The sequence below is a fragment of the Peromyscus leucopus genome, unplaced genomic scaffold (genome assembly GCF_004664715.2).
Source record: "Peromyscus leucopus breed LL Stock unplaced genomic scaffold, UCI_PerLeu_2.1 scaffold_841, whole genome shotgun sequence".
Lineage (NCBI taxonomy): Eukaryota > Metazoa > Chordata > Mammalia > Rodentia > Cricetidae > Peromyscus > Peromyscus leucopus.
Genome location: NW_023505774.1, coordinates 112,085 through 136,357, shown reverse-complemented (window position 1 = coordinate 136,357; position 24,273 = coordinate 112,085). Strand labels below are relative to the sequence as shown.

Here is a 24,273-nt window from a genome sequence, read left to right as displayed (position 1 = left end):
AATAAACAAACAAAAACACTTTTTTGTGATATTTACATTGTATTAAGTACTATGGGTAATTTTGAAATGATTTAAAATATGCAAGAATGTGTGCATAGACAGTTATATGCAAATACTATCCTAGTTCATTTACTTTTGTTTTGTTTATTAAGATACGATCTTGCTGTGGTAGCTCAGGCCGGCCTCAAACCCATGATGCTCCTGCCTCCGCCATCAGAGTGCTGAGATTACAAGTGAACGCTGCTTGCTATTACACCCAGCTACCACACTATTTGAATGAAAGGATTTTTTTGTGCCCTTGGGAATTTTGCAGCCAGTTTCTCGTGGGTAGTGAGGAGCAGTTGATCTTCAGCGTTTTCTCACTGCCACTGTTGTGTGACCAGTCTATAAACAATCTGAGGACTAGATTGGGGTCCCAGCCAGACTGGCCTCCACCTCCTTCTGTCTGTCCTGGTTTGTGCATGGAGCTGACACTTGGGTCAGGAATCCTTGTCCCTGGGCACCTCCTGCTCTGTCCTGCTCCCTGCTGGCCTCTCTCTGGCCCTTTGGCGGTCTTCTGACTTCTCCCCTCACTCAGTGTATATAGTTCCTGCTAATCTCATGCTGCAGTTTCTTCAGCTCCTGATTGAAATTGCCTTTTTCACCATAAAGCCTCTTATTGCCATCTAAATGATTTGTCAATCTGAGGGTGTAGCTCAGTGTTAGAGCACTTGCCTGGCATGCGCAAGGCCTTTAGTCCCAGCCCCTACACACCACGCATGTGCACACAACACACAACACACACACACACACACAGCCTCCAAAACTTGTCTTCTTACTAGTGGGAACATTTGATCACTTTTATTTTCCCTTGTACTGCCAGGCTTTACCTACCTGGGAAAGGAGTGTCTTTGGCTGTGACTAGCATTTGCTAGGGACCAGACTCTGTTCAGTGCTTAACTCTCCCGCTTATGAAGAGAGAATTATTATCCTTGTTTCACACAGGAAGAAACCAAGGCGCAAAGGCTTACGTGCCTCAGTTGGTAACATACTGTGGAAGTATCAGAGCTGCTGATTGCAGAGCTACAGAGGCCTGGCCCACTGCCTCTGGCTGAAGGGGCAGCATCAGTTTCACTCCTAGGGTTTATGTAGGATGTCCATAATCCAGAGGCAGGTTGTCCGGGGACTCCTTCCTGTTCACTGTCTGCCGATAGTAACATCAGTCCCAGGGTGGTGGGGAGCACTGGCGAGAAGCTGGTCATCAGGAGAAATGATGTTTAGGTTCTCTGTGATTTGAAGAAGAAAAACAGAACTCAAACAGAAAAGCCTAGAACTGAGTAATTCTTGATGTTCAGTAGGCTTTGAATGTTCAGAGGAAAGTCGGGGTCCCCCATATCCAGCTCCTTGAACCAGATCCTTGGTCAAGAGGTCCGTAGTCTAGCCGGGCAGTGGTGGTGCACGCCTTTAATCCCAGCACTCGGGAGGCAGAGCCAGGCGGATCTCTGTGAGTTCGAGGCCAGCCTGGGCTACCAAGTGAGCTCCAGGAAAGGCGCAAAGCTACGCAAAGAAACCCTGTCTCGAAAAACCAAAAAAAAAAAAAAAAAAAATAAGAGGTCCGTAGTCATTTATTCAGCCATTCACTTTCAGGGTCTGTTTGTCATGAAGGTGACATGGAGTTCCTTGTGCGCGGTGAGGCAGGCCAGGCCCACTTAGAGCCAGTATTGTCCCTCCAGCTGTCCCAGCACCCTGGGCCTTCAGCAGAGGGGCTGACTTGGGTCCTTTTTTTTTTAGGCACTGTTCCCTAGCAGTGATCAATGCCCTGGCCAACATTGCCGCCAACATTCAGGAAGAGCATCTTGTGGACGAGCTGTTGATGAACCTGCTGGAACTGTTTGTGCAGCTGGGCCTGGAGGGGAAACGAGCCAGCGAGAGGGCCAGTGAGAAGGGCCCCGCCCTGAAGGTAGGAAGAGAGGTGCCGGCTTTTGAGGCAGTCTTGGTTGAAATATGATGCTTTCTGTGTTAAATTATTTAATTTTTAAATGTGTTCTATTTTTTGTTCTGGGGCCCAACCACCACTGAGTTACACCTGTCACCTGTTAGATGGCTTAAGAACATCTGGAGAAATAAGAAAAAGGAGAGTGGGCTCTCACTCAGAATGCTGGTGGGTTAGGGAGGAGCGGCTTCCTCACCTGGCTGCATCTGGCTTGTATCAGCCCCAGTGACAGCAGCATGGGCCTCTTCCTGGGCAGCTCTCCCTGTGTTCTGGGCCTGAACCTATGCTGAGGAGGCCCTTACCTGCTGTCATTGGAACAAAAGGGGTGCCATCTTTATCTGCTGCCAGACTGTCCTAGAAAGGCAGGTCCACGTGGACAGACAGAATGCTACCTTTTAAATGCTCAAATAGATTATTTGGGGGTGTTTAAGACAGGAGGAGACTCTCTTATCACATCATCTCCCCATTAACAGCCAGCCTTCTTCCAGGTTTCCATTTTCATGCTCTCACACTGTTCTCCCTCTTCCTCTTTCCCGGTCACTGTTCACCCAGTGTGTGCCAGGGACTGTTACCAATCAGGGTCAGCCACTTACTATACAGCATGAGGCCGTTGATACCGTAGGCTTTGCAGGATCCAGACAGCTTCTGTTGCAGCAGCTCAACTATGCAAGAGACTGTAACGGGTAGGGTGTGGCCCGGGGCTGCTGAGTCCCGGCTGTTGTTCCAGGTGAGGGTCAAGTAAATAAGATGAGAGCACCCGTGCCCTACTTGAGAGGCTTGGTGGGAACAGGGCAGTCCAGCAGGGAGCACTTCAGACGGGGCTGGTCACGAATGCCTTGTGGAAGGATATGAGTTGACATCTCCATGGAATCCTTCCTGTGAAAATCTTGGTCAAGCTGATGCAAAAAAAAAGAGAAGAAAAGAAAAGAACCTGTTTAAGGCCTTGTCCATAGGGGCTGGAGAGATGAAGAGATGGTTTAATGGTTAAGAGCACTGGCTGCTTCCAGAGGATCCAGGTTCAATTCCAGCACCACATGGCAGCTCACAACTGTCTGTAACTCCAGTTCCAGGGGATCTGACACCCTCACACAGACATACATTCAGGTTAAAACACCAATGCACATGAAATAAAAATAAATAAATAAAAGACCTTGTCCATAATTCGGCCTTGTTCTTCTGACCAACTTATCAAGACTCCAGGATGGTGACTTTCTCAGTTCTCAGGAGAGACTAAGTGTCAGGCTGGTGGGAGAGGAGAGCTGGTGATGCACTGGACGCTTGAGGAGGTGTGTTGATGTTTCAGAACCTTCTTTCCCACAGGAAGTGGGCCCCAGGGCCACTGACCTGCTGGGACCTGTGGTCATCCTCTTTGCTTCCTCTTGCCACACTCTCTCATAGAGTCTCAAGACTCCTGGAATGTAACGCTTTCACAGGCTAGAAGAGCAGCGCCAGAATTCCATTTTTCTTAAGTACAAAGGCAGGAATCCTGTTCTTTGTAGAGTAGTTACTGTTTGCCAAGTATTTACTGAAATAGGGCCTTCTTGGGGAAGGGGAGCCTGTAGAAGCAGAGGAAGATGCTGGCTCATAACTACCTATAGCTGCCAGATGTGATGGCACACGCCTTTAATCCCACCCTCAGCAGGTAGAGTGGATCACTGTTAGTTCAAGACTGGCCTAAACTTCATAGCAAGTTCTAGGCCAGTCAGGGCTACACAGTGAGACCCTGTCTCAAAAAAAAAAAAAGTTAATCTAAGACCCATGGAGGGGGTTCCATTTCATTGTGCAGCCCTGAGACTTTGGGTTCTCCAGTTCAGAGCAAGAGGACCACTGCTCACCTGCTATGGCCCAGGAAAATCAGAGTGGGATTCTGCACCTCCCCAAGTGACCATGTGGCTTTGGCAAGGTGCTCCGATCTTCGGTGAATCTTGCCAGAAGTTAATGCAAGAGAAGCGTTCAGAACAGTTCCTGGTCAGAGTGGGTCCTCACACCCATATCTGCTATCACTGTTAAATACAGATTCTAAGTGCATTCTTCTAAAGTTTGCCATCATTGTCTGCCAAGTCCAGTGTGGCCTGGTCCTGGAGCCTGACTGGACCAGTGAGGGAGAAAAGCAGGCCACATCATACAGACAGGCTGAGATGAGGTGGGCTGTGTTGCCCAGTGGAGCGCTCCTACATAGCACCCAGAACCTGTGTTGATGGTGTGGGGCCATCGCGGGCTGCAGTCATTCAGGAGGAGGAAGCTGCTGTTGCAAGTCAGTTGTCACAGTGACAGTTGTCTCTCCGTCGTCATTTGCACTGAGACTAGAGAGAGGCTTTGATCCCTCTGGGCCATACCCAGGGGAACGACACACACTCGCTCAGGGCTCCTGCAGCTCCCCACAAGTGTTTGGTGCAGTTCAGCCATATTTTGGGCCTATCTAGAGAATTAACCATTGTTAAATTTTCTGGGATTTCCTAACTTATTGAAAAGATGCAGAAACATGCCGGGTGAGTTGGAGACCAGCCTGGACTACCAAGTGAGTTCCAGGAAAGGCGCAAAGTTACACAGAGAAACCCTGTCTCGAAAAAAAAAAAAAAAAGAAAAAAAAGAAAAGATGCAGAAACTTACTAAGTAAAAAGCCATAGTCCCTCTCCTTAGGTGAAGTCTTTGGTAATACTTTGGCACATTTTCTCTGCATGTATATATTGCCTACCTATAATTGAACATTTCTGTCAGCACTCTTCAAGGCAACTAAACTTTTTTCAGAAAGTTGTTTTTCTTAATGACTGTGTCACAATTATGTAGTTGCCACTATTCATACAATCATTAATTAATGATTTGTGTTTGACATTTAAGTTGTCTCTGCGCACCCCATTGTAATCACCCTGGCAGAGTACTTGTGCAGCGTGTACAAACTCCAGGGTCAGCCTCGGCACCACGTTGAGTTAGGCGGCGCGGGACTAGGGTTTACGGTTTAAATGATGAGCGCAGAAAAGGTGCGAGACCCAAAGACTGTACAGACGGGTGTCTGACCTCCTAGGAGCGTGTCTCATTGTTTCTCTTAGATTAGGGAATCCTAGTCGTACAATACTGTTGAGATTTTTTTGTTTGTTTGTAAAAGAAATGTTTTTGCCATTTTTCTAGGCTTCCAGCAGTGCGGGAAATTTGGGGGTGCTCATTCCTGTAATTGCTGTGGTGAGTATTCACTTGTCAAATGATTTAAGTTCCAGCTACTCATGTTTGAGCAAATTTCTTACAAATGCTTTCTAAAATCTCAGTAATTCAGCCAGGCAGAATGGCGCACACCTTTAATCCAGGAGGCAGAGGCAGGTTGATCTCTGTGAGTTTGAGGCCAGCCTGGTCTACAGAGCGAGATCCAGGACAGCCAGGGCTATATATCAACAAACAAACAAACAAACAACAAAAACAAATAAATGAATGAATGAAATCCCAGTGACTCTGTAGATTTAGTTGTTTCAGTCACCACACCAGCTCTGGGTAACAACCCACGGGGACAACTCTTCCTCTGTGCCAAGACTTCCTCCGAGGTCTGGCCCTGCTCACGCTGTGCGTCATGCCCTGGGTTGGTGTGCTCCACTGCTGCGTTGCCCCCTTCCTTCGGCTTTCTCTCATGTGAGACGAAGCCCGTAACTTCTTGTTCTCCTGTAGACAGTGGAGCTGCAGCAGCCCTGTCGCTTCTGGAAACCTGGGGTGCAGTGGGCGCAGGGCCTCCTTCCTGATGCAGCAGCTGTGCTGGAGAGCAACAGGTACATAAAATAATAGAGATAAGGTCGCACTGTGTAGCCCTGGCTGTCCTAGAACCACAGAGATCCGCCTGCCTCTGTCTCCTGAGTGCTGGGATTAAAGATGTAGGTCACCACACTTAGTTTCTGCAAATAACTTCTGTGAAGGTTTTTCCCCACTCTTGGTCATTCCCAGCAGCAGTCCTGAGCGACACAGTCACATCCTCTCTTGTTCTCGCCTCACCCTGTGCCATAGTTTCAGGTCTTGGAAGTTTTGTGCATCAGCAGAGTCCACCTAGCTGAGCACTGGGGTGCTAAGGACAGAGAGTTGGACAGGCAAGTGGAGTCCTCTGTGTGTGTGTGTGTGTGTGTGTGTGTGTGTGTGTGTGTGTGTGTGTGGAGAGAGAGAGAGAGAGAGAGTCTTACTGTGTAGCCTGGAGTAGTGCAGAACTCCGTGTACCCCAGGCTGGCCTTGAACTTGGCAGTCATCCGGCCTCCACCTTTCTCTGCCTTTCACATACTCAGATTGCAGGCATATAACACCATGTCAGATTTACCTCCCTCATCTTGGTGAGATGGTTTGCATACTCTTGAGTGTTCTTCAAACCTTGGGACTTCTAGGCAGGTTATTTTTATTGCTCTTTAATAGTAAAAATGCATACATACTATTGGCCATCTTTTTGCCTAGGCGCTCGTTTTCTGACCTGTGCCTCCTGTGAGTTTATGTTGGTGCCGAGTGAACACTGTGTACTAGGACATTCCATCTTCCTGAGGATGTGTGAGGGGAGGAGGTAGGAATGTGACAGTGAGTGTTCCTCCCGAGGACCTTAATACCCTGGGACTTGCCATCCCTGGTTCTCACCGCATTTACACATTTCCATAGGGACGGAGAGATACTCAGTGCTTAAGAGCACTTGTTACTCTTCCAGAGGACCTGGGTTTGATTCCTAACAACACCACATGGAGGCTCACAACCCTCTGTAACTTCAGTTAGTTCTAGGAGAGCTGACAACCTCTTCTGACCTCCATGGCACTAGGCACACACATGGTGCGAAAATATATAAAACACCCATACACATTTAAAACAAAACAAAAGAACTCAGATTTTCAGGATTGTAAGATCCTTTCTGTAATGGTATTTTTTCCTATTGACTTTTTTTTTTAAACAAATTCTTCCACTTTGCATTAATGTCATCCAGTATACGATTATGTTTTGGAGTGTCTTTGCGGACTGAAGGCTTACTTAATAATAGAGCTTAGCTAGCACACGCGAGGCTGTGTGTTGGGTTGCAGCAGCAGAAGCTGAGCTTTGGCTCTCTAAGTGCTCTCATATGTAAGCCTTCTGTTTGGCCTAGAGAGAAAGGTGGGGGCATGAAACCCCGGTGGGCGCTTTCTCGGCCTGTTGGAAAGGAGTCAGCAAGGCTCATGGAAAAGCGTAGGTAGACAGGGTAGATGCTTGGGACAGCCCTCCAGCCCGAGCCTCGGAGGCTTTGAACGTCCTATGACCCATGTTCTTGGGAACTTGCTCTCCTCCACTCCCAGCAAAAACAGAGGAGATGGGGCTGGTTTGTATGTTGTTTTTTAAGACAGGGTTTCACTGTGTAGCCCTACCTGTCCTGGAACTCTCTCTGTGGACCACAGAGATCCACCAGCCTCTGCCTCCTGGGTACTGAGATTAAAGGCGTGCACCAGCAACAGTCAGTTTTTTTGTTTTTGTTTTTTGGTTTTTTGAGACAGGGTTTCTCTGTGTAGTTTTGATGTCTGTCTTGGAACTTGCTCTGTAGACCAGGCTGGCCCTAAATTCACAGAGATCCTCCTGGCTCTGCCTCCTGAGTGCTGGGATTAAAGACGTGTGCCACTGCTGCCGGCAACACTCAGTTTTTTTAATGGTTGGAAAACATTTCCTTTTTTTTTTTTTGAAAGAGAGAGCAAGAGGTCTCACTACATACCTTATTTACTAGGTAACAGTCCAGTCTCAAACTCATAGAGACCCACCTGCCTATCTCCTGAGTAATGGGATTAAAGGTGTGTACACCATGCCTGGCCCAATACAGTTGTTTTTTGTTTTTGTTTTTGTTTTTTATGTGTAAGGGCATTTTGTCTGTATGTGTGCCTGTGCACCACACGAATTACTGGTGCCCACAGAGGCCAGATCCCTGGAACTGAAGTTACAGGCTGTTGTGAGCTGCCAAGTGTGTGCTGGGAATCAACTCTAGAAGACCAGTCAGTGCTCTTAACTGCCAAACCATCTCTAGCCCTCCATTCAGTTTTTTGTGGTGGTGCACACCCTGCACTTAGGAGGCAGTCTGTCCTAGAGAGAGTGTATCAGGACATCCAGGGCTACACAGTGAGATCCTGTCTCAAAATAAAACATAAAATAGTAAGAGTAACTCTAGGTTAGCATACAAAATAATGGCTTTGACCACAGCGCCTCCCTTCGTTACCTTCAACCTGTTGGCCTCCCTCCTGTGAACTTTCAAGTCTGTCTAGTAATGCTCATCTAGAGTGTAATCAGTTCATTCAAGAAGTCTTCAGCCAGGCGGTGGTGGCGCACGCCTTTAATCCCAGCACTCAGGAGGCAGAGCCAGGTGGATCTCTGTGAGTTCGAGGCCAGCCTGGTCTACAGAGCAAGATCCAAGACAGACATCAAAACTACACAGAGAAACCCTGTCTCAAAAAAACAAAAGAAAAAAGAAATATTCAAGGGACATTTTGCTCTTTGAGGGTAGCAATGATGAGTGAAGTTTCTTGGGAGCACCCAGGTTTCAGGGTCACAAAGCCCAAGGTTGAACTTTTAGTTGTTTGTGTTTGTGGGGTTCTGAGTGTCTGAGGCTCTCTGTACAGGGTCAGGACAGGCATTACTGTGATGAAGGACATCTCAGAACAAACACTCCTAAATACCCCAACCTTTGTACTTTGTATGAATAGAATGAATATTATCTTGTTTTTCGAGACAAGGTTTCTCTGTGTAGCCCTGGCTGTTCTGGAACTCACAGAGATCCAACTGCCTCTGCTTCCCAAGTGCTGGGATTAAAGGCATTCACCACCAATGCCCAGTTGAGTACTATCTTTTTTTTTTTTTTTTTGGTTTTTTTTTTTTTTTGGTTTTTTAAGACAGAGTTTCTCTGTAATAGCTTTGGAGCCTGTCATGGAACATGCTCTGTAGACCAGGCTGGCTTTGAACTCACAGAGATCCGGCTGCCTCAGCCTCCCAAGTGCTGGGATTAAAGACGTGAGTACTATCATTTTTAATTGGGTTAAGATAAAGATTTTAATGTAGATTTAAGCATGGTATTGAAAGAGGAGACAGGGGACATTGCCAGGCAGCCAGGCACACACTTAACTGCAAAGAACAGTTATACACACTGCAGTGTGGGTGTGGACTTCCGGGAGTATTGTATTTTTAACAAAAGTTAATGGTTATATTATGGGGAGGAAACAAATATTTGATTTAATTGCTCAACAGAGAGCCAAAGGGTCAGGGGTTTTTGCATTTGCTTCTTAGTGACCTCTTGTACCTTCTGAGAGATTGATTTCCAAAGGTGGTGTGGGGTTGTTGTTTTGTTTTGTGTGGTTTTTTTTTTTTAATATTTAGTCTTTTGTACTATTTTGTTGTTGTTGTTCGTTTGTTTTTCAAGAGTTTTGGACTTTTAATGATTCAAAAGGGCTGGTGGATTTGGAGCCAAAAGCTTGGCTCTTGCTCCTAATGCATCCGTCAACACCAGTAACCTCTGGAAACTGGAGCGCTGGAGTTGCTGTGAAGCTGGGTCATGTGGTTGTGGGGCTCCTTCCTGCTGAGCTAGGCGATCCCTACCTTCTGACTTTGCAAACTTACTTCTTCATTGCTTTGCTGCTACTGAGCCCACTTAAGGCGTCTGACACTTAGACACCTGGTCTACTCGGTTAGAACATGGCGGCTGATTGAGATGTCCCACTGAGAGCAAGTTCATCTTCACCCCAGGTAGTTTCATGGACTTAGACGGGTTATATCCTTTTCTAGATCAGAGACACTTTTGCAAGCTTTGTACCTCTGTTCCACAGAAGTACATCTTTGAGCTGAGCGGTGGTGGTGGTGCAGCCTTTAATCCCAACACTCGGGAGGCTGAGGCAGGCGGATCTCTGTGAGTTAGAGGCCAGCCTGGTCTACAAAGCCAGTTCCAGGACAGACTCCAAAGTTACCACAGAGAAACCCTGTCTCAAAAAACCAAAAAGAAAGAAAAGAAGGAAAGAAATACATCTTTGTTCACAATGTGTCTTATGAAAAAACTGACCAGGGCCTCTAAGTTAGGAGCTCCTTGGTAAAGTGCTTTCTTAGACTAGAACAAGAAGGGTTTACCCCTGGTCTAGACCTTGTCCAGGTATTACTACCTCACAACAGCACTGCAAGACCACTGCTGCTTTTATTTCCATTTTACAGATAAGCATAGTGAGGTATAAAACCTGCTCAACATCTCATAGCTACTAGGCATCGGATTTGAGTCCAGGAAGCTTGGCCCAGAGCCTGTACTGTGAGTTAATCCTCTACTGCTTTGAGAAATGGTAGCTAGTCTCTGTAAGAGGGGCCCATGGATTCCAAGTAGATGTAAGTAAGCAGGGATCGTGGAGGGGAGAGGGGCCTGGCCTGTGCAGGACCTGGAGCAGCCTGGCTGCTGTGGCTGGGCTGGGGATTGGAAGTGACATGACAGAGGGCTAAGGATGGGGCGGGGGAGGCCTTTGTTTAGAGACAGGACTTCACCTCCAGTCCAGACTCTAACTGTAGGCTCAACTAATCCTAACCTCAGCCTCTGCAATAACTGGGATTACAGGGACATATCCATCCAGCTTTTTAGGACACAAGTTTGAGATGACTACATTTAGAAATGTAAGGAGCAAGAAAAATTGCCAACAACACCAGAAAAGAACAGTGTTCAAACAAATTGGAGGGAGAAAGTGATGGGCCATCATTATTCAGGCTTTCTAAGAAGCTGAAAAGGTGTAATGGGGAGACTTTGCCTCAGTCCTTTACTGTCTTTTCTCAATAGAGTGCTGGTGCAGATAGAAGATAGTTAGCAAGGAGTATGGATCCTGGAGCCTACCTACCTGGGATCTAGGTCTGTCAGGTTACTCCCCTTCTGTAAGTTGCCCTTACTTCCTCGGCTGTCAAGAGGAGGTATGAGTGTGACCTCCAAAGCCAGCAGCATACCCATCATGCATGTCCATGTGCGTTTGTTGCACTAGAGATAGCATGCCTTTCTCAGCTGTTCCCATTGCTGGTATTGCTTCAAGTGGTCCGAGTCATCTGTAACTGAACTCCCTACAAGACCCTCATGTCCAGCAAGCCTGGCCTTGGTCCCCAGCCCACCTGGCAGCTGTATTTTGTGCATGTTTTAGAACCCTTCCAGCTCTTGCATTGTTGGGAAATAAAGCTTCTTCCTCTAAGGTATGGGGATTACAGTGAGTGAGCCTGCATGCACAGAGCTCATGGCTGCTGTTCCTATTACAGCCGCCAGTCTCCCCACTAAGGGCACATCTTGGCCCATGCCTTCTGAGCAGCCCTTGGAGCCTTGTGAATGATCCCAAACCATACTCGTTGGATGTTGCCAGCTTTATAGGACTAGACCTCCTACAGGGCCACATCTGAGAGATGAAAGTTAAAGCGTGCAGCTCACAAAAGACTGAGTTTCTGGCTCGTAACACTGGAGCACTTGTCTCAGGAATTCCATCTCATCAGACTGGTACCTAGGACTCACACCTCGTCTTTACCCTGAGTCTGCCTTGTTTAATGTGTTAGTCACTGCACAGCACTTGAGTGACTTTCTGTCATCTTTTATTTCTTAAGGGTGTTTTTCAGCTTGCCCTTCGTTGTTTGAACTAAAAAAAAAAAAAAAAAAAAATAGAATTATGCTGGGTGTTGTGGCATGTGCCTTTAGGGATCCCAGCACTCGGGAGTCAGAAGTAGGCAGAACTCTGAGTTCAAGGCCAGCTTGGTCTATCTAGCAACTTCCAGTCCAACCAAGGCTACATAGTGAAACCCCCTTTTTAAAAAAAAGAGAATTAACAGATACACAGTAAATATAGTTGTTTATTTATCTCTAGAATAGGATCTGTAGCCTGTGTCACACCTAGGCAGCAGGAGAGGAGACGGTCCCAGCATCTCGGGTGTGTTTGGCGGGAACTATGCTGCTTGGGCATCCTCCCTGGGAGGGGGAAGCCTGAGCAGCCTTCAGTGGGGACTGTGGGAGAACAAGCCTTGAATAATAAAGCTGATGAGGCTGCCCACAGAGAGGGTCACATACACTCTGTGGTTAGCTCTTAGGGGCAAGAACTAGGGGCTGAGGCAGTCTGCATGTTGCCAGGACCTTCTGGGGAATGGCTGTGCTAGAGTTAGTGCATTAACTTCTGTGGTCTTGTGGCCCTGTTTACTGTGCCAGCTTCTTAGGCCTTGGTAACTTTTGTCTCCTATGTGGGCCTTAAATTCAGATATTATCATAAACCACATAAGTTATCATATCAAAATATCTCTGTCCTCTTTGTTAGACTGAGAACAGAATTACAGAGTGTCCCCCAAACTACAGCAGGTGCCCAGACTGCCACCGTTAAGACCTGGTGGGGTTGGCCACTCTCCCCATGAAGAGCAGGCAGCTGGTTCGGTGCTCATACACTAGAAACAGGAAAGGACGGTCGACAGTGAAGCGGACTTGGGTAGACAGCGGCATGAACCCCACCGTGGTCACCGCTGCGGCTTGTGTGCCCTCTTCATCCACCGTGATGGTGCTTCGGTGCTTAAACTGTTGAAAGCGGAAAGGGAAGGTGACAGTTGTGTCGGCTGTCATGGGGCAGGGAGGGGGAGGGGAGTTCCAGAGACCTTACAGAAGACAAAGGTCACACCTAGTCAAAGTGGCCCTTGCATGACCTTTGACCATTTGGTGGCTGTGATTAGAGTCTGTCATATCACATACACTCACCTTTAAACACTAGAACTACATTCACTGTTGACCATGTCCATAGTCTGAGAGGCCTTGGGAGCCAAAACAGCCGCCCAGCCCCGTATCCTTAAAGCTGGTCCCAGGCCCACCAGGAGATTGGGGAAGAGGCAGCAACAGTGCCCACAGGGTCTGGGGACCGACACACAAGGGGAGCCATTACCAGGTCAACGGTGATCCATTGCTCGGAGATGCCTGACATGTTGCCGTTTTTGTCGAACAGCTTTGTGATTCCCATGGACTTGAGGACCTCCACCAGTTGTAGTTCTTCTCAAGCTTAAATTTGGGCAGAAGTACCTCTCGAGTTCTAGTTGGAGAAGAAGGGAGCCAATTTTATGGATACAAATGACAGAACAATTACATTTCTCCTGCTAAATTTACATGGCCTGCAGTGGGTTGCATTTACCATGGAACTGACTTAGCATTTCTTGACATTTAAAATGTGTGTATTGGCACTGTCGGTGAGGGTTTTGGAAAAGCCATCCACCGTAAGTCCAGTCACAGCCCTTATATCAATGAGTGTCATCAGCCACCGTCCAGGAAGAGTGCCTCTGCGCATGTACAGCTTTTTTTCTCGTCGTCCTGTGAGCGGTGTAGCAGGACAATATTCCCCAGGTATTCAGTGTGTTTGACTTACGGTCTGTGGGGGAATGTGCATAGGATAGACCTAAGTGTTAGGCTGCTGTATATACAAGGAACGTGAAGGCCTTGGATCTGACTAGAGCACGAAGGGAAGGACCAAGGGAGGGAAAAACCAGGCAAACTCGGAACCAGCTAGAAGCTGGCCAGGCTCCTCATGTTGGGAGTCCACAGGGAGGAGGAGGGTGAGGGCATGGGAGTGCGTGCTGGACCAGGACAGAACTCAGGGTTGATTTGGCCTCACTGACTCCAGCACCCATGAGGGGTGATACAAGAAGTAACAAATCCACAGGCCTTAATACCATCATACCTGCGAAATCCACCTTCCTCTAAAAATCTGCTTCTAAGGTTTCATATTTAGGGTTTTTATTTTGTTTTCATTTGTATTATACTTATTTATGTATTTTATGCATGCATGCATATTGCCCAGGGTATGTGGTATGTGTGTAGAGGTCAGATAAAGGACGACTTTCAGGAGTCTTCTCTCCTCCACCACGTGGGTCCCGGGGATTGAACTCAGCACATAGGCTTGGCAGAAGTACGGTACCTGTTGAGCCATCTTGCTGGCCTGTGTTTTGTGTTTTTGGAAACAGGGTCTCACTCTTCCTAGACTGGCCCTGTACTCAGGATTTCCTGCCTCAGTTTCCCCAGTGCTGGGATTACAGGTGTGCACTACTATACCAGCAGTATTTTTCAGTTTTGTTGCATCTTTTTGTATTTATTGTCCAACAGCTTTCACCTCCCATTATGAGCCTAACAGTAATTATCTAGTACACAGAAATCTATCCCATTTCTCTGTTCTTCCTGCTGTGGTCCAGTCATAACTTCAGCAAATGTTTAACATCAGCAGTTTCAACTGTAAATAATAATCAAGGAAAATCATGAGTGACAAGTCTTCAGTGAGTTAAAAAAGGAACTTGGGATTTCCTGGCAGGGAAGGAGAGCTATCTTTGTGAGAGCCTCTTACATTCCAGCACTGGGAGTAGGGGAGCTGGGTGGGAACAGTCAGCCCACCTGTTCTATGTATTCTCACCTTGGGGTCGATTGAACGGGGCTCGGAGCCACCAAGTGTGGTAGAGGAAGTAGATGGAGGTTATTCCTAAAGAGGGCTGAAGCTACCTCTCCCTGCCTTTGAAACAGCTTTGTGGAGGGATGGCTTGCTCATCAGTGCTCCCCCGAACAAGAAATCCAGGCTGAAATAAACAAGTGTGGCCTAGGTGGCAATTCTCGGTCCTTTTGCATACGTCCCCCTTTAAACAAAACAAAAACTGGTGGAACTGAGTCAGGTGGCTGACCCTAGTCGGGCTGACAGGAGGAGGGTGGGTCACTATCTGCACTACAGAATGAGTTCCAGGCCAGTCTGGGCTACAGAGTGAGACCCTGACTCGGGAGGGAGGAAGGGGCAGAAATCAGCCATGGCTTCAGTACTGTTAGATACCCAGCCCAAGAACGAGAAGAAGCGATGTCCTTAAGTACCTGTTCGTCATGCTCTTCTGCCATCTCTCTACGACCTGGGGCGTCAGCTGCGCCTCCAGAGTCTTCATTCCCGACAGCTTGCGTGGGATCACAATTAACATGCTGATGCCTCCTACATACTCCAGCTGCAGAATGTCACAGTCCAGCTCCTGGTCACTTGCTGCGAGGAAATTCCCTTTAGTCTGCATCATGGAGACTTTAACTACCTCTCGCTCATTGAGCCGGAAGTTGTGGCTGTGTGTCATTTCTACTGGGAATTTATTCATCCAAGTTCCTGTAAAGTCAAAAGAAGCAGGCAGTTGGTAGAAAGTCCTTTAGAATGTGACCTTTGCTCCTGAACATCTGCCCTCGGAGGGCTCTCTAGGACTAGTTCCCAGGGTCTTAACAAGAGCAATGTAAAAAACCACATGGCATTATGGATTAGATTCTGACACTGCTTATGAATTGTCCCTGACAGATACCTGATTTGCCTGGGCCTCTAATTATCTGTAAAGCGAGCGGCCCTTTGAGCCCCACACTGCGGTTCTCTAGCATTTGGCAGGACACGTATCTGATATGTGGTATCCTCGGAACCTTCCATGTTGGTTGGGTATAGAGCTATTGTTCAGGAATCAATCTTAGCTCTAAGATACTCATCATTATAATGTTGATAACTAGTTGCCAACAGGCCATGTGCCAGGCATAAGCACCTTTCTTGTATTATCTCATGTTCAGCTCCTAGAAGCTATATGAAATAGATGCTTTTAATTTTCATCCATACTTTTTGGATAAAGTAACAGACACGATGAAGTAAGGTAACTTGTTCGAGGTTTCCATCTGGTACACAGAGCAGCTGAGATGAGAAGAGCGGGGGGTCTTTGGAGGACGATTAGACACCAGACAGCTCTGGCTGACTCTAAGTCAGCCCCGCCCCGAGTTTCTAACCCAGACAGTTGGCTGCAGTGTGGGGACTGTGTGCTCCGTGAGGCTTTCACAGCATTCTTAGGCCCTCCCAGCTTGGCAGCAGCTTAAGCTGTAATAGTTGCTAGTGCCTACAGACATCTGCTTCAGACGCTCTGGAAATCCCTGCTCTTCCAGCAATGATGTGAAGAGGCTCTAACAAAGCAGTTATAACTCATAGAGTTAAGTTAGTGACAGAGATTTGGGAATTAGAAACTAAATTGTACTTAAAAATTTTTCTAACCTTTAAGGTACATCCTTCTCAGCCAGGCGATGGTGGCACATGCCTTTAATTCCAACACTCCAGAGGCAGAGGCAGGCAGATCTCTGTGAGTTGGAGGCTAGCCTGGTCTACAGAGTGAGTTCCAGGACAGCCAGGGCTACATAGTGAGACCCCTGTCTCAGAAAACAAACACATGAACAAGAAGGTGGCCTTGTGGTTCCCAGCACTGAGTCCAGTCAGTGTCCAGCACAGCAGGAAGGCGCTCCGGCACCTCAGTGTAACGTGGGCACTGCAGTGAAGAGACAGTGTGAGCACGTCTAGTCTGTTCTGTGTCCCTCCTGCTCCAGTGCGGACAGAAGAGCCTCTTGGTTCAGAATTTCAAGTATGACTGATGTAGAGGCTGTGGGCAACCAGCAGACTGAACACCGAGGGCTTTGGTGGTCCTCCACCAGCCTGTTCTGAAGCCATTCCCAAGCATAGCCTGATTGCTTATGAAAGTAAATGTTACCTGCGATATCACACACACTTCCTGTCATACTGAACTATATTATATACGCTTCTTCAGTTCATGTGCTCACTGTTTACAGCGCTCTCTTCAGTTCTCTGCATAGCAAGCTCTAGACTAGCCAAGGCTACGTGGGGGACCCTGTCTCAAAAAAAAGAAGTACCCTGAGAAGTTGTGTTTCTAATAATCACTGTAGCTGAGAGCAGTTTCCAGAAGAACTTCTTTAGCTTTTTGTGCACATTTCTACTCACTGATAATTGGGAAGAGAAATGAAATCCTAATCCACGCTGGCCAAATAATTTTAAAAAGGTGGAGGGGGGGGAGCTTATATTATTTCTTCCAATTAATAAACCATTAGAGGGCCGGGCAGTGGTGGTGCATGCCTTTAATCCCAGCAGGTGGGTCTCTGTGAGTTCGAGGCCAGCCTGATCTACAGAGTGAGATCCAGGACAGGCACCAAAATTACACAGAGAAACCCTGTCTCGAAAAAATTAAAACAAAATCAAAAAAATTGGAGTAGCTTAGATCCATCCTGAACACTAGTCTTTACTCTTGAGGCATCTTTTTTTTTTAGGGGGGGGGTGTTGGATTTTTAAGACAGGGTTTCTCTGTGTGGCTCTGGCTATCCTGGAACTTACTTTGTAGACCAGGCTGGTCTCAAACTCACAGAGATCCGCCTCTGCTTCCTGAGTGCTGGATTAAAGGTGTGAGCTACTACCACCCAGCTCCCTTAGGGCATCTTGCCTCTCTGCTTTGGTGAATTTGTCTGTAAAACAAGGATCCTGATAACTACACCGTGATACCTATCACATGGAAATCCAGTGAGTGTAAAATGATAGGTTTAGTAGCTACCATCTCATTGTGTTCTTCTGTGTCCGCGTTGACCTAGCGTCTTATTTTCCTTCATAAATTACAGCTACAATACAGTTCTTAGCATTGTCTTTTTGTATACCAGACGGGTGTATTGTGAGTTTCCTTTGGGATCGTAAAACCAATTCTTACCTTTGAAGTAGATGCAGTTCAGGATCATCATCTGAGTAGCAGGATCTATATTCTCCAGAGCTTCTTTTATGAGGCCTTTGGTGAGCTTCAAAATGTGCTGGTTTGCCTTCGATATGAAGGCGGGATCTGAGAAGTCACCTACCTGGGCCTCAGCAAAGTAAAACTCCCTCATGTCAGCTTTGAAGTCCTCTCGAATGGGAAACTGCTTCTGAATGTAAAGGTCATTAACTGACTGGAGCGTGTACCCAAAGTTCCTCCTGAATAGGCGATGGGTCAACTTTCGAAAGAGATTATGAATGGTGGTAATCTCATACTTGCTGCTAGCATTGACAAAATCTTTAAAGTGTAGAACTGAGTGTACTTCCTCATGGGTCTCTCCCCTCAAGCCTAAGGAAATCATCCCCATGGCAGTAGAAATGCCAACAGGTGCTAGGAAGATGTTTTCAGAAGTGGGAACCTGGTCCTTCAGGGCTCGGTAAAGGTTGAAGGCAAACTTTGCATTGAGGATATTAAGACGCTGGATCCGGCTCTTGCCTTGGAAAAGCTGCAGGATGTTCCCAGCGCTTGATTCTGCATCTATCGGGGAAACTGCATCAATGATGTAAATGTAGTCATCATCTTCACTGAATAGCTTCTCCAGGTCCAGATAGTCCTCCTCCTCCTCGCCCCCTCTGGAATCCAGTCATTGGTGACTGTGTTTTCTTTGTGGAAGTTGGCAGGCAGGAAGGACATGCTCAAGTTTTCATTAGCTGGCTGCTCAGCAAGGCCATTGCTCCCAACACACACAGACAGGAGGACGGGAAGAAGAAGAGGGTGGAGTGGATGCTTCATGCTTGCAGAGCTAAAGCTGGTACAGAAACAGACACCAGTGAGAGGCAGCCTGGCTCCATCCGCTGAAACATCCAGACAATGGGATCTCCATATTCTAGGGGACAGGCCCTAAGGACAAAGGCTGGCAGCAGCCATTGCAAGCGTGGGTAGTTGTGAGTGTCCTGGCACTCTAAGGCAAGCAAGGCAGAACACTTGACATCAGGGAGCTGGGGCTTAACCAGCTCAAGTCTAGTCATTCACATCTAGTTGTCATTACCCACCACTCATCAGTCCCTACATTTTGGTGCTAGGGACTGAGCCCTGGTCCATGCAGTGTGGGTGAGAGTAGTTAATATCAGCTATGTCCCTAACTCAAACCACCGCCATCTCTCAGTAGCAGCGAAGGAAGGCTACCTCTCACCACAGGTTGAAATGGAGGAGTATTTCAAGTTGGGCATCCACACGGCTGGTCCCTAACTGTCTACAGACCTTTATAAAGGGTGAGCCTCTGACCTCCCACAGACCCTGCCTGCACAGTGAGATTGGAAGCAGGAAGTAGAAAGATTTCTTTCTTCTGACAGCAGAGTTCTCCTATAGCAAGTCATATAACCCATTAGCCTCTGAGAGTGCCAGGAGACACAGGCCGCCCAGCCACACTCCTTCAGCAGGTCTAAGAGAATCTTGCTAGGTTCCAAATCTTAAACAGATTAACCCCAAATGACTGCACAGAGCACAGCCATCCAAGATACGTTTCTAGAAGTCTGGCTCATGAACGTTCATAACACCTCCTTCTCCCAGCTGAGCAGGGGTCTGGGCTTACAGGTAGGGGCTCACTCCTTCCACTGGAAATTCCTCTCCTGTCTCAGGTACTCATTCAAGCTCATGTCTACGAAACCTCTTTAACTTTCTGGGTACCTCTACTCTCGCCCTCCTCTCCTGCCCCACACTGGACAGTACTGTTTTGAAAACACATTGAATTCACTTCCTGTCTGTCCCATGAGTCCTTCAGTAGGAAAACCTCAGTGCCGTTAGTGCCAGATATGTTTTCTGGAGACAGGTGATGGCGTTTAGTGAATAAATGAAAAAAGAACTCTAAGACTCTCCAAGTTCCCTCTTCTTCACTCCATTAAAGAAGGGATTCTTGCCAGGCGGTGGTGGCACACGCCTTTAATCCCAGCACTCTGGAGGCAGAGGCAGGTGGATCTCTGTGAGTTCAAGGCCAGCCTGGTCTCCAAAGCGAGTTCCAGGAAAGGCGCAAAGCTACACAGAGAAACCCTGTCTTGAAAAAACAAAACAAAACAAAACAAAAAAACAAAATTAAAAAAAAATGGATTCTCAGGTCAGGACTCTCCTCAGCTCAGCAGGTAAAGGTGCTTGTCACACAAGCATGACTACCAGGTTGATTTCCAGAACTCACATAAAGGTGGAAGGAGAGAACTATCTCCACCCAAACATCTGACTCTGTGTGTGTGTGTGTGTGTGTGTGTGTGTGTGTCTGTCTGTCTGTCTGTCTGTCTGTGTGTCTGTGTGTCTGTGTGTAGACACACAATAATAAAAAAAATTGGGCTGATGAGATGGTTCATCAGGTAAAGGTGCCTGTTGCCAAAGCTGACTACCTGAGTTCAATTCCTGGGACCCACATGGTGGAAGGAGTGACTCTTACAAGTTGTCCTATGACCGCCACACATGTAACATGGCAAACCTGTCCACCCATACAAATAAATAAATACAAAAAAATCTAAAAAAAAATTTTATTTAGTGCAATGGTTCTCAACTTGTAGGTTGCAAACCCCCTTGGGGTTGCATATTAGAGATTCTGCATATCAGATATTTATGATTCATAGCAATAGCAAAATTACAGTTATGAAGTATCAGTGAAATAATCTTATGGTTGGGTCACCACAACCTGAGGAACTCTATTAAAGGGTGGCAGCATTAGGAAGGTTGAAAACCACTGGTCTAGGGGCTCACGGATCCCAGGAGATCCATGAAACACACAGAACTAACTAGCTGTGTGTTTATTCTTATCAGATTCTCATCAAGTTTGGCATCCTACGCTGGTGTAAGAACCGGTGCTGTAACAGGCCTCTTTCTGTGCTTAGAAGATCTGTTGTGCCGGGCGTTGGTGGCGCACGCCTTTAATCCCAGCACTCGGGAGGCAGAGCCAGGCGGATCTCTGTAAGTTCGAGGCCAGCCTGGGCTACCAAGTGAGCTCCAGGAAAGGCGCAAAGCTACACAGAGAAACCCTGTCTCAAAAAAACCAAAAAAAAAAAGAAGAAGAAGATCTGTTGCCAGTCTAGATCAGATCAGAGTCCCTGGCTCCTGTCTAAGTATTTGTACTTGGTAAGCCTGAGGACAGTTAGGGACCAGCTGTGTGGATGCCCAACTTGAAATACTCCTCCATTTCAACCTGTGGTGAGAGGTAGCCTTCCTTCGCTGCTACTGAGAGACACAATGGTTTGAGTTAGGGACACAGCTGCACACTAGGGCTCAGGCACCACTGACTGTGCTGCATGCTCACTTGACCTAATGACTGAATGACTAGACTTGAGCTGGTTAAGGTGTTCTGCCTTGCTTGCCTTAGAGTGCCAGGACACTCACAACTACCCACGCTTGGCAATGGCTGCTGCCAGCCTTTGTCCTTAGGGCCTGTCCCCTAGAATATGGTTAAAATTAGCATTTCCAACATTTTTTGTCATAACTGAGGAACTTTTTAAAAGGCATTGTGTATCTCAGGCTAGCTGAAAACCCTGTTTAGCCAAGGGTGACCTTCAATTTCTGATGCTTTTGCCTCTGCCTCCTTAGTTACAGGCCTGTACCACCATACCTGTTGTGTACGGTGCTGGGATGAACCAGGACTTGTCAGTGCTAGTCCAACAGTCTACCAACTGAGTGACATCTCAGCTCACTGAGAGACTTCTGAATTGCTTATTCTGGAGAAAGAGTCACATGGTTTCTGACTTGGAATATGTCTGTCATCTTTTCTGACCCGCTTCAGCATTTTGCTGAGATTGGTGGCCATGTGGTCTTCACATGTGGAATAATTTCTAGAAATGGTGTCTAATGTATGTAGCTGCAAGTAGAGTTGGACCTAGTTTCAAGATGGAATCAGGCATGAGAATCATTGATGTTACAATTAAAGAAAAGAACAGGGCTAGGGAGGTGGCCCAGCGGTGTCTCCTGCTTTTCATAGGAACTCAAGTCGGGTGATCACACCCATCTCTAACTCCAGCTCCAAGGAATTTTGACATCCTCTGGGCATCTGCATGCATGTGGCACACACCAGTGCTTATACACAGACAAATGCACACACACACACACACACACACACACACACACACAAACAAACAAATAAATAAATCTTGATGAAACACACAGAAGCAACTTAATGGAAGTGTTTTGTATGATCACACTTAAACTATCCTCAGCTAACACAGTAGTTAGTAATAATAATGTTAAAGAATAAAACAGAAGCCAACTTCAACTCATGCGGCTCAGGAGACAAGGCTGAGCCACGTAGTAAAGATCTTCTTCAGCCTCTCCTGGCACTCAGTATTCTTGGAAGCTGGTTTGGTTTTAGGGGGGTTAAACATCATATACCCTATTTCTGCATTGTATGTTCAAAAGCTGTAAGCCATAATTTTCATTATTCTCTTACTAGAGAAAGGAGAAAATGTAAAGGTATTTTTAATGCATTAAAAAATTGGAGCTCTAGCTAGGCGGTGGCGCACGCCTTTAATCCCAACACTCAGGAGGCTGATCCAGGTGGATCTCTGTGAGGCCAACCTGGTCTACAGAGTGAGATCCAGGACAGGCACCAAAACTGCACAGAGAAATCCTGTCTCGGTAAATCTTTCTATTTTTCTGTTCATCTTCATTAAGGCATTTAAAAACACCTCTAAGTTGTATATACATTCAAGTTGCTATCTTTGAATTGAAGGACTATAATTTTAAGATAAATCATCAAAACTTTGTTTTCATGGGAACATCATCTAGCATGTTCTTATGGGTTGCATAGAGTAGAATTGGCCTTTTTGGTCATGTGTCATAGAGAACACTCTCTCCTGCCTTGATGTCTCTAGATCAATCCAGACCAGAGCAGGAAGAAGAGAAGTAGTTGCCAGTAATATGGAAACTTTTTTTTTGGGGGGGGGTGTCGAGACAGGGTTTCTCTGTGTAACAGCTCTGGCTGTCCTGAAACTTGCTCTGTAGACCAGGCTAGCCTCACACTCACAGAGATCCATCTGCCTCTGCCTCCCAAGTGCTGGAAAACCTTTTCATGTTGAAATAACTTCAAACTTACAGAATAGTGGAGCAGCTGATGTGCCTTTTTTTTACTGTCATTGATTTTACATTTCTGTAGGGGGGGGGGGTGGGGATGGGGGGTGGAGTGTGTGTTGTGGTATGGGATGTGTGTGGACTGTGTGTGTGTTTGTGGGGGTGTGTGGGGAGATGTGGTGTGGGGGAGGTTGGGAGGGTGGTATGTGGTAGAGGTGTGGGTATGTGTGTATTTGTGTGTGTGTGAGTGTGTTGGGGGGGTGGGGGTGGGGTGTGTGTGCCTGTATATATATCAACATGTACAAATATTTTCTAAGCCTTTTGAGGTAGATCTCTTACATTCCTCTAACCTTTCATAATAATGCTTAGGGAAAACTTCCTAAGAACAAGGTTATTCTCATACATTAGACAGTTATCTAATTTGAAAAGAAAATGTTTTTTTGCCCTTGAGTGATAGGTGCACAGGGGCTATAAGCCCATCCTCTGGTCTCAGCCCCTCCAGGGCTGGATTTCCAGTTACAGTATCAAAGATTCAATACTCTTGTCTCTTCTAACTCCACTTCTGTCAGCTGTCCGCTAGTGCAGCTGGTAGAGTTGCATGCTGGACTTTAAAAGGAATAGCATTTTCTTTTTCTCAGTTTGTACTTCAATAAAGGAACCAATTGCCTACCTCAAAACATTAAAAACAGAAACTTACAATTGACAAAAAATGTTAGAAACCAAACTTACCTGTGTGCCTCTGAGCATTGGCGTTACAGAGATGAAATCAGAAAGGGCCACCAGCAGGGTTTCGGTGTGAACTTTGTTGCTGGGCTGTGTGTACCTTCCAAAGCAAACATGTCCCAACTCAGACGCCACCCAGCCAGCTTTGTCAGCAGAAAGCCTTTCAGCTGTGTCTTTGATCACTGTGTGGTGACAAGCTGCTTCCAAACTGCAGCCCTCTGTCGCTGAAGTTTTGGATGTTACGGTCAGCTTGTCTGCAGCTGAAGCTAAGCATGTCTGAGGCACTCTTCAGTGTATCTAGGAGCAGGGTTGCTTAGAGGGTACAATACCCTGTGGCCTCCACAGGTACATGCATGCACATGGTGCATTTAAACTAATGCAGGTCCATATATAAATATAAACAAATCTTTTGAAATGACTCTTAAAGCTTTTCTTTTCTTTTTTTTTTTTTTTTTTTTTTCTTTTTTGGTTTTTCAAGACAGGGTTTCGCTGTGTAGTTTTGGTGCTTCTCCTGGATCTCGCTCTGTAGACCAGACTGGCCTTGAACTCACAGAGATCCTCCTGACTCTGCCTCCCAAGTGCTGGATCAAAGGCATGCACCACCACCATCCGGCTTCTTTATTTTAAAAAAAAAAAATTTGGTGGGGGTTGGGGATTTAGCTCAGTGGTAGAGCGCTTGCCTAGCAAGCACAAGGCCCTGGGTTCGGTCCTCAATTCTGGAATATATATATATAGTATGTGTGTACCACATGCATGCAATGTCCATGGAGACCAGAAGAGGGCATCAGATTTCCTCTGGACTGGAGTTACTGACATGTGCTGCCAAATTGGTGCTGGAAATGAAGTCCAGCTCCTTTGGAAGAGCAGCAAGTGCTCCTAACTGCAGAACTCTCTCCAGCCCCTAAAGCCTTAGTTTAAAGAGTGGGAAGAGGATGTCTCAGTGAACAGCACTGTCTCCTCCAGCCTGAGCCTCCAGTTTCAGCCTCTGGAACTGGCTCACACATCTGTAATCCCAGCTC

At 46.7% G+C, this 24,273-nt stretch overlaps 1 protein-coding gene and 1 pseudogene across 1 annotated transcript; one reads left to right on the top strand and one right to left on the bottom strand.

The window, feature by feature from the left end:
* The window catches only part of LOC114710533, a 103,272-nt pseudogene that overhangs the window by 28,719 nt on the left and 50,280 nt on the right, over positions 1-24,273 (top strand).
* On the bottom strand, positions 11,739-23,398 carry LOC114710522 (heparin cofactor 2-like). Its single transcript, XM_028894692.2, is given in 7 exon segments — positions 11,739-12,464; positions 12,823-12,917; positions 12,920-12,966; positions 14,775-15,048; positions 17,444-18,110; positions 18,113-18,290; positions 23,261-23,398. Coding segments are annotated over 6 exon segments (1,437 nt in total). The 5' UTR covers positions 18,275-18,290; positions 23,261-23,398; the 3' UTR covers positions 11,739-12,272.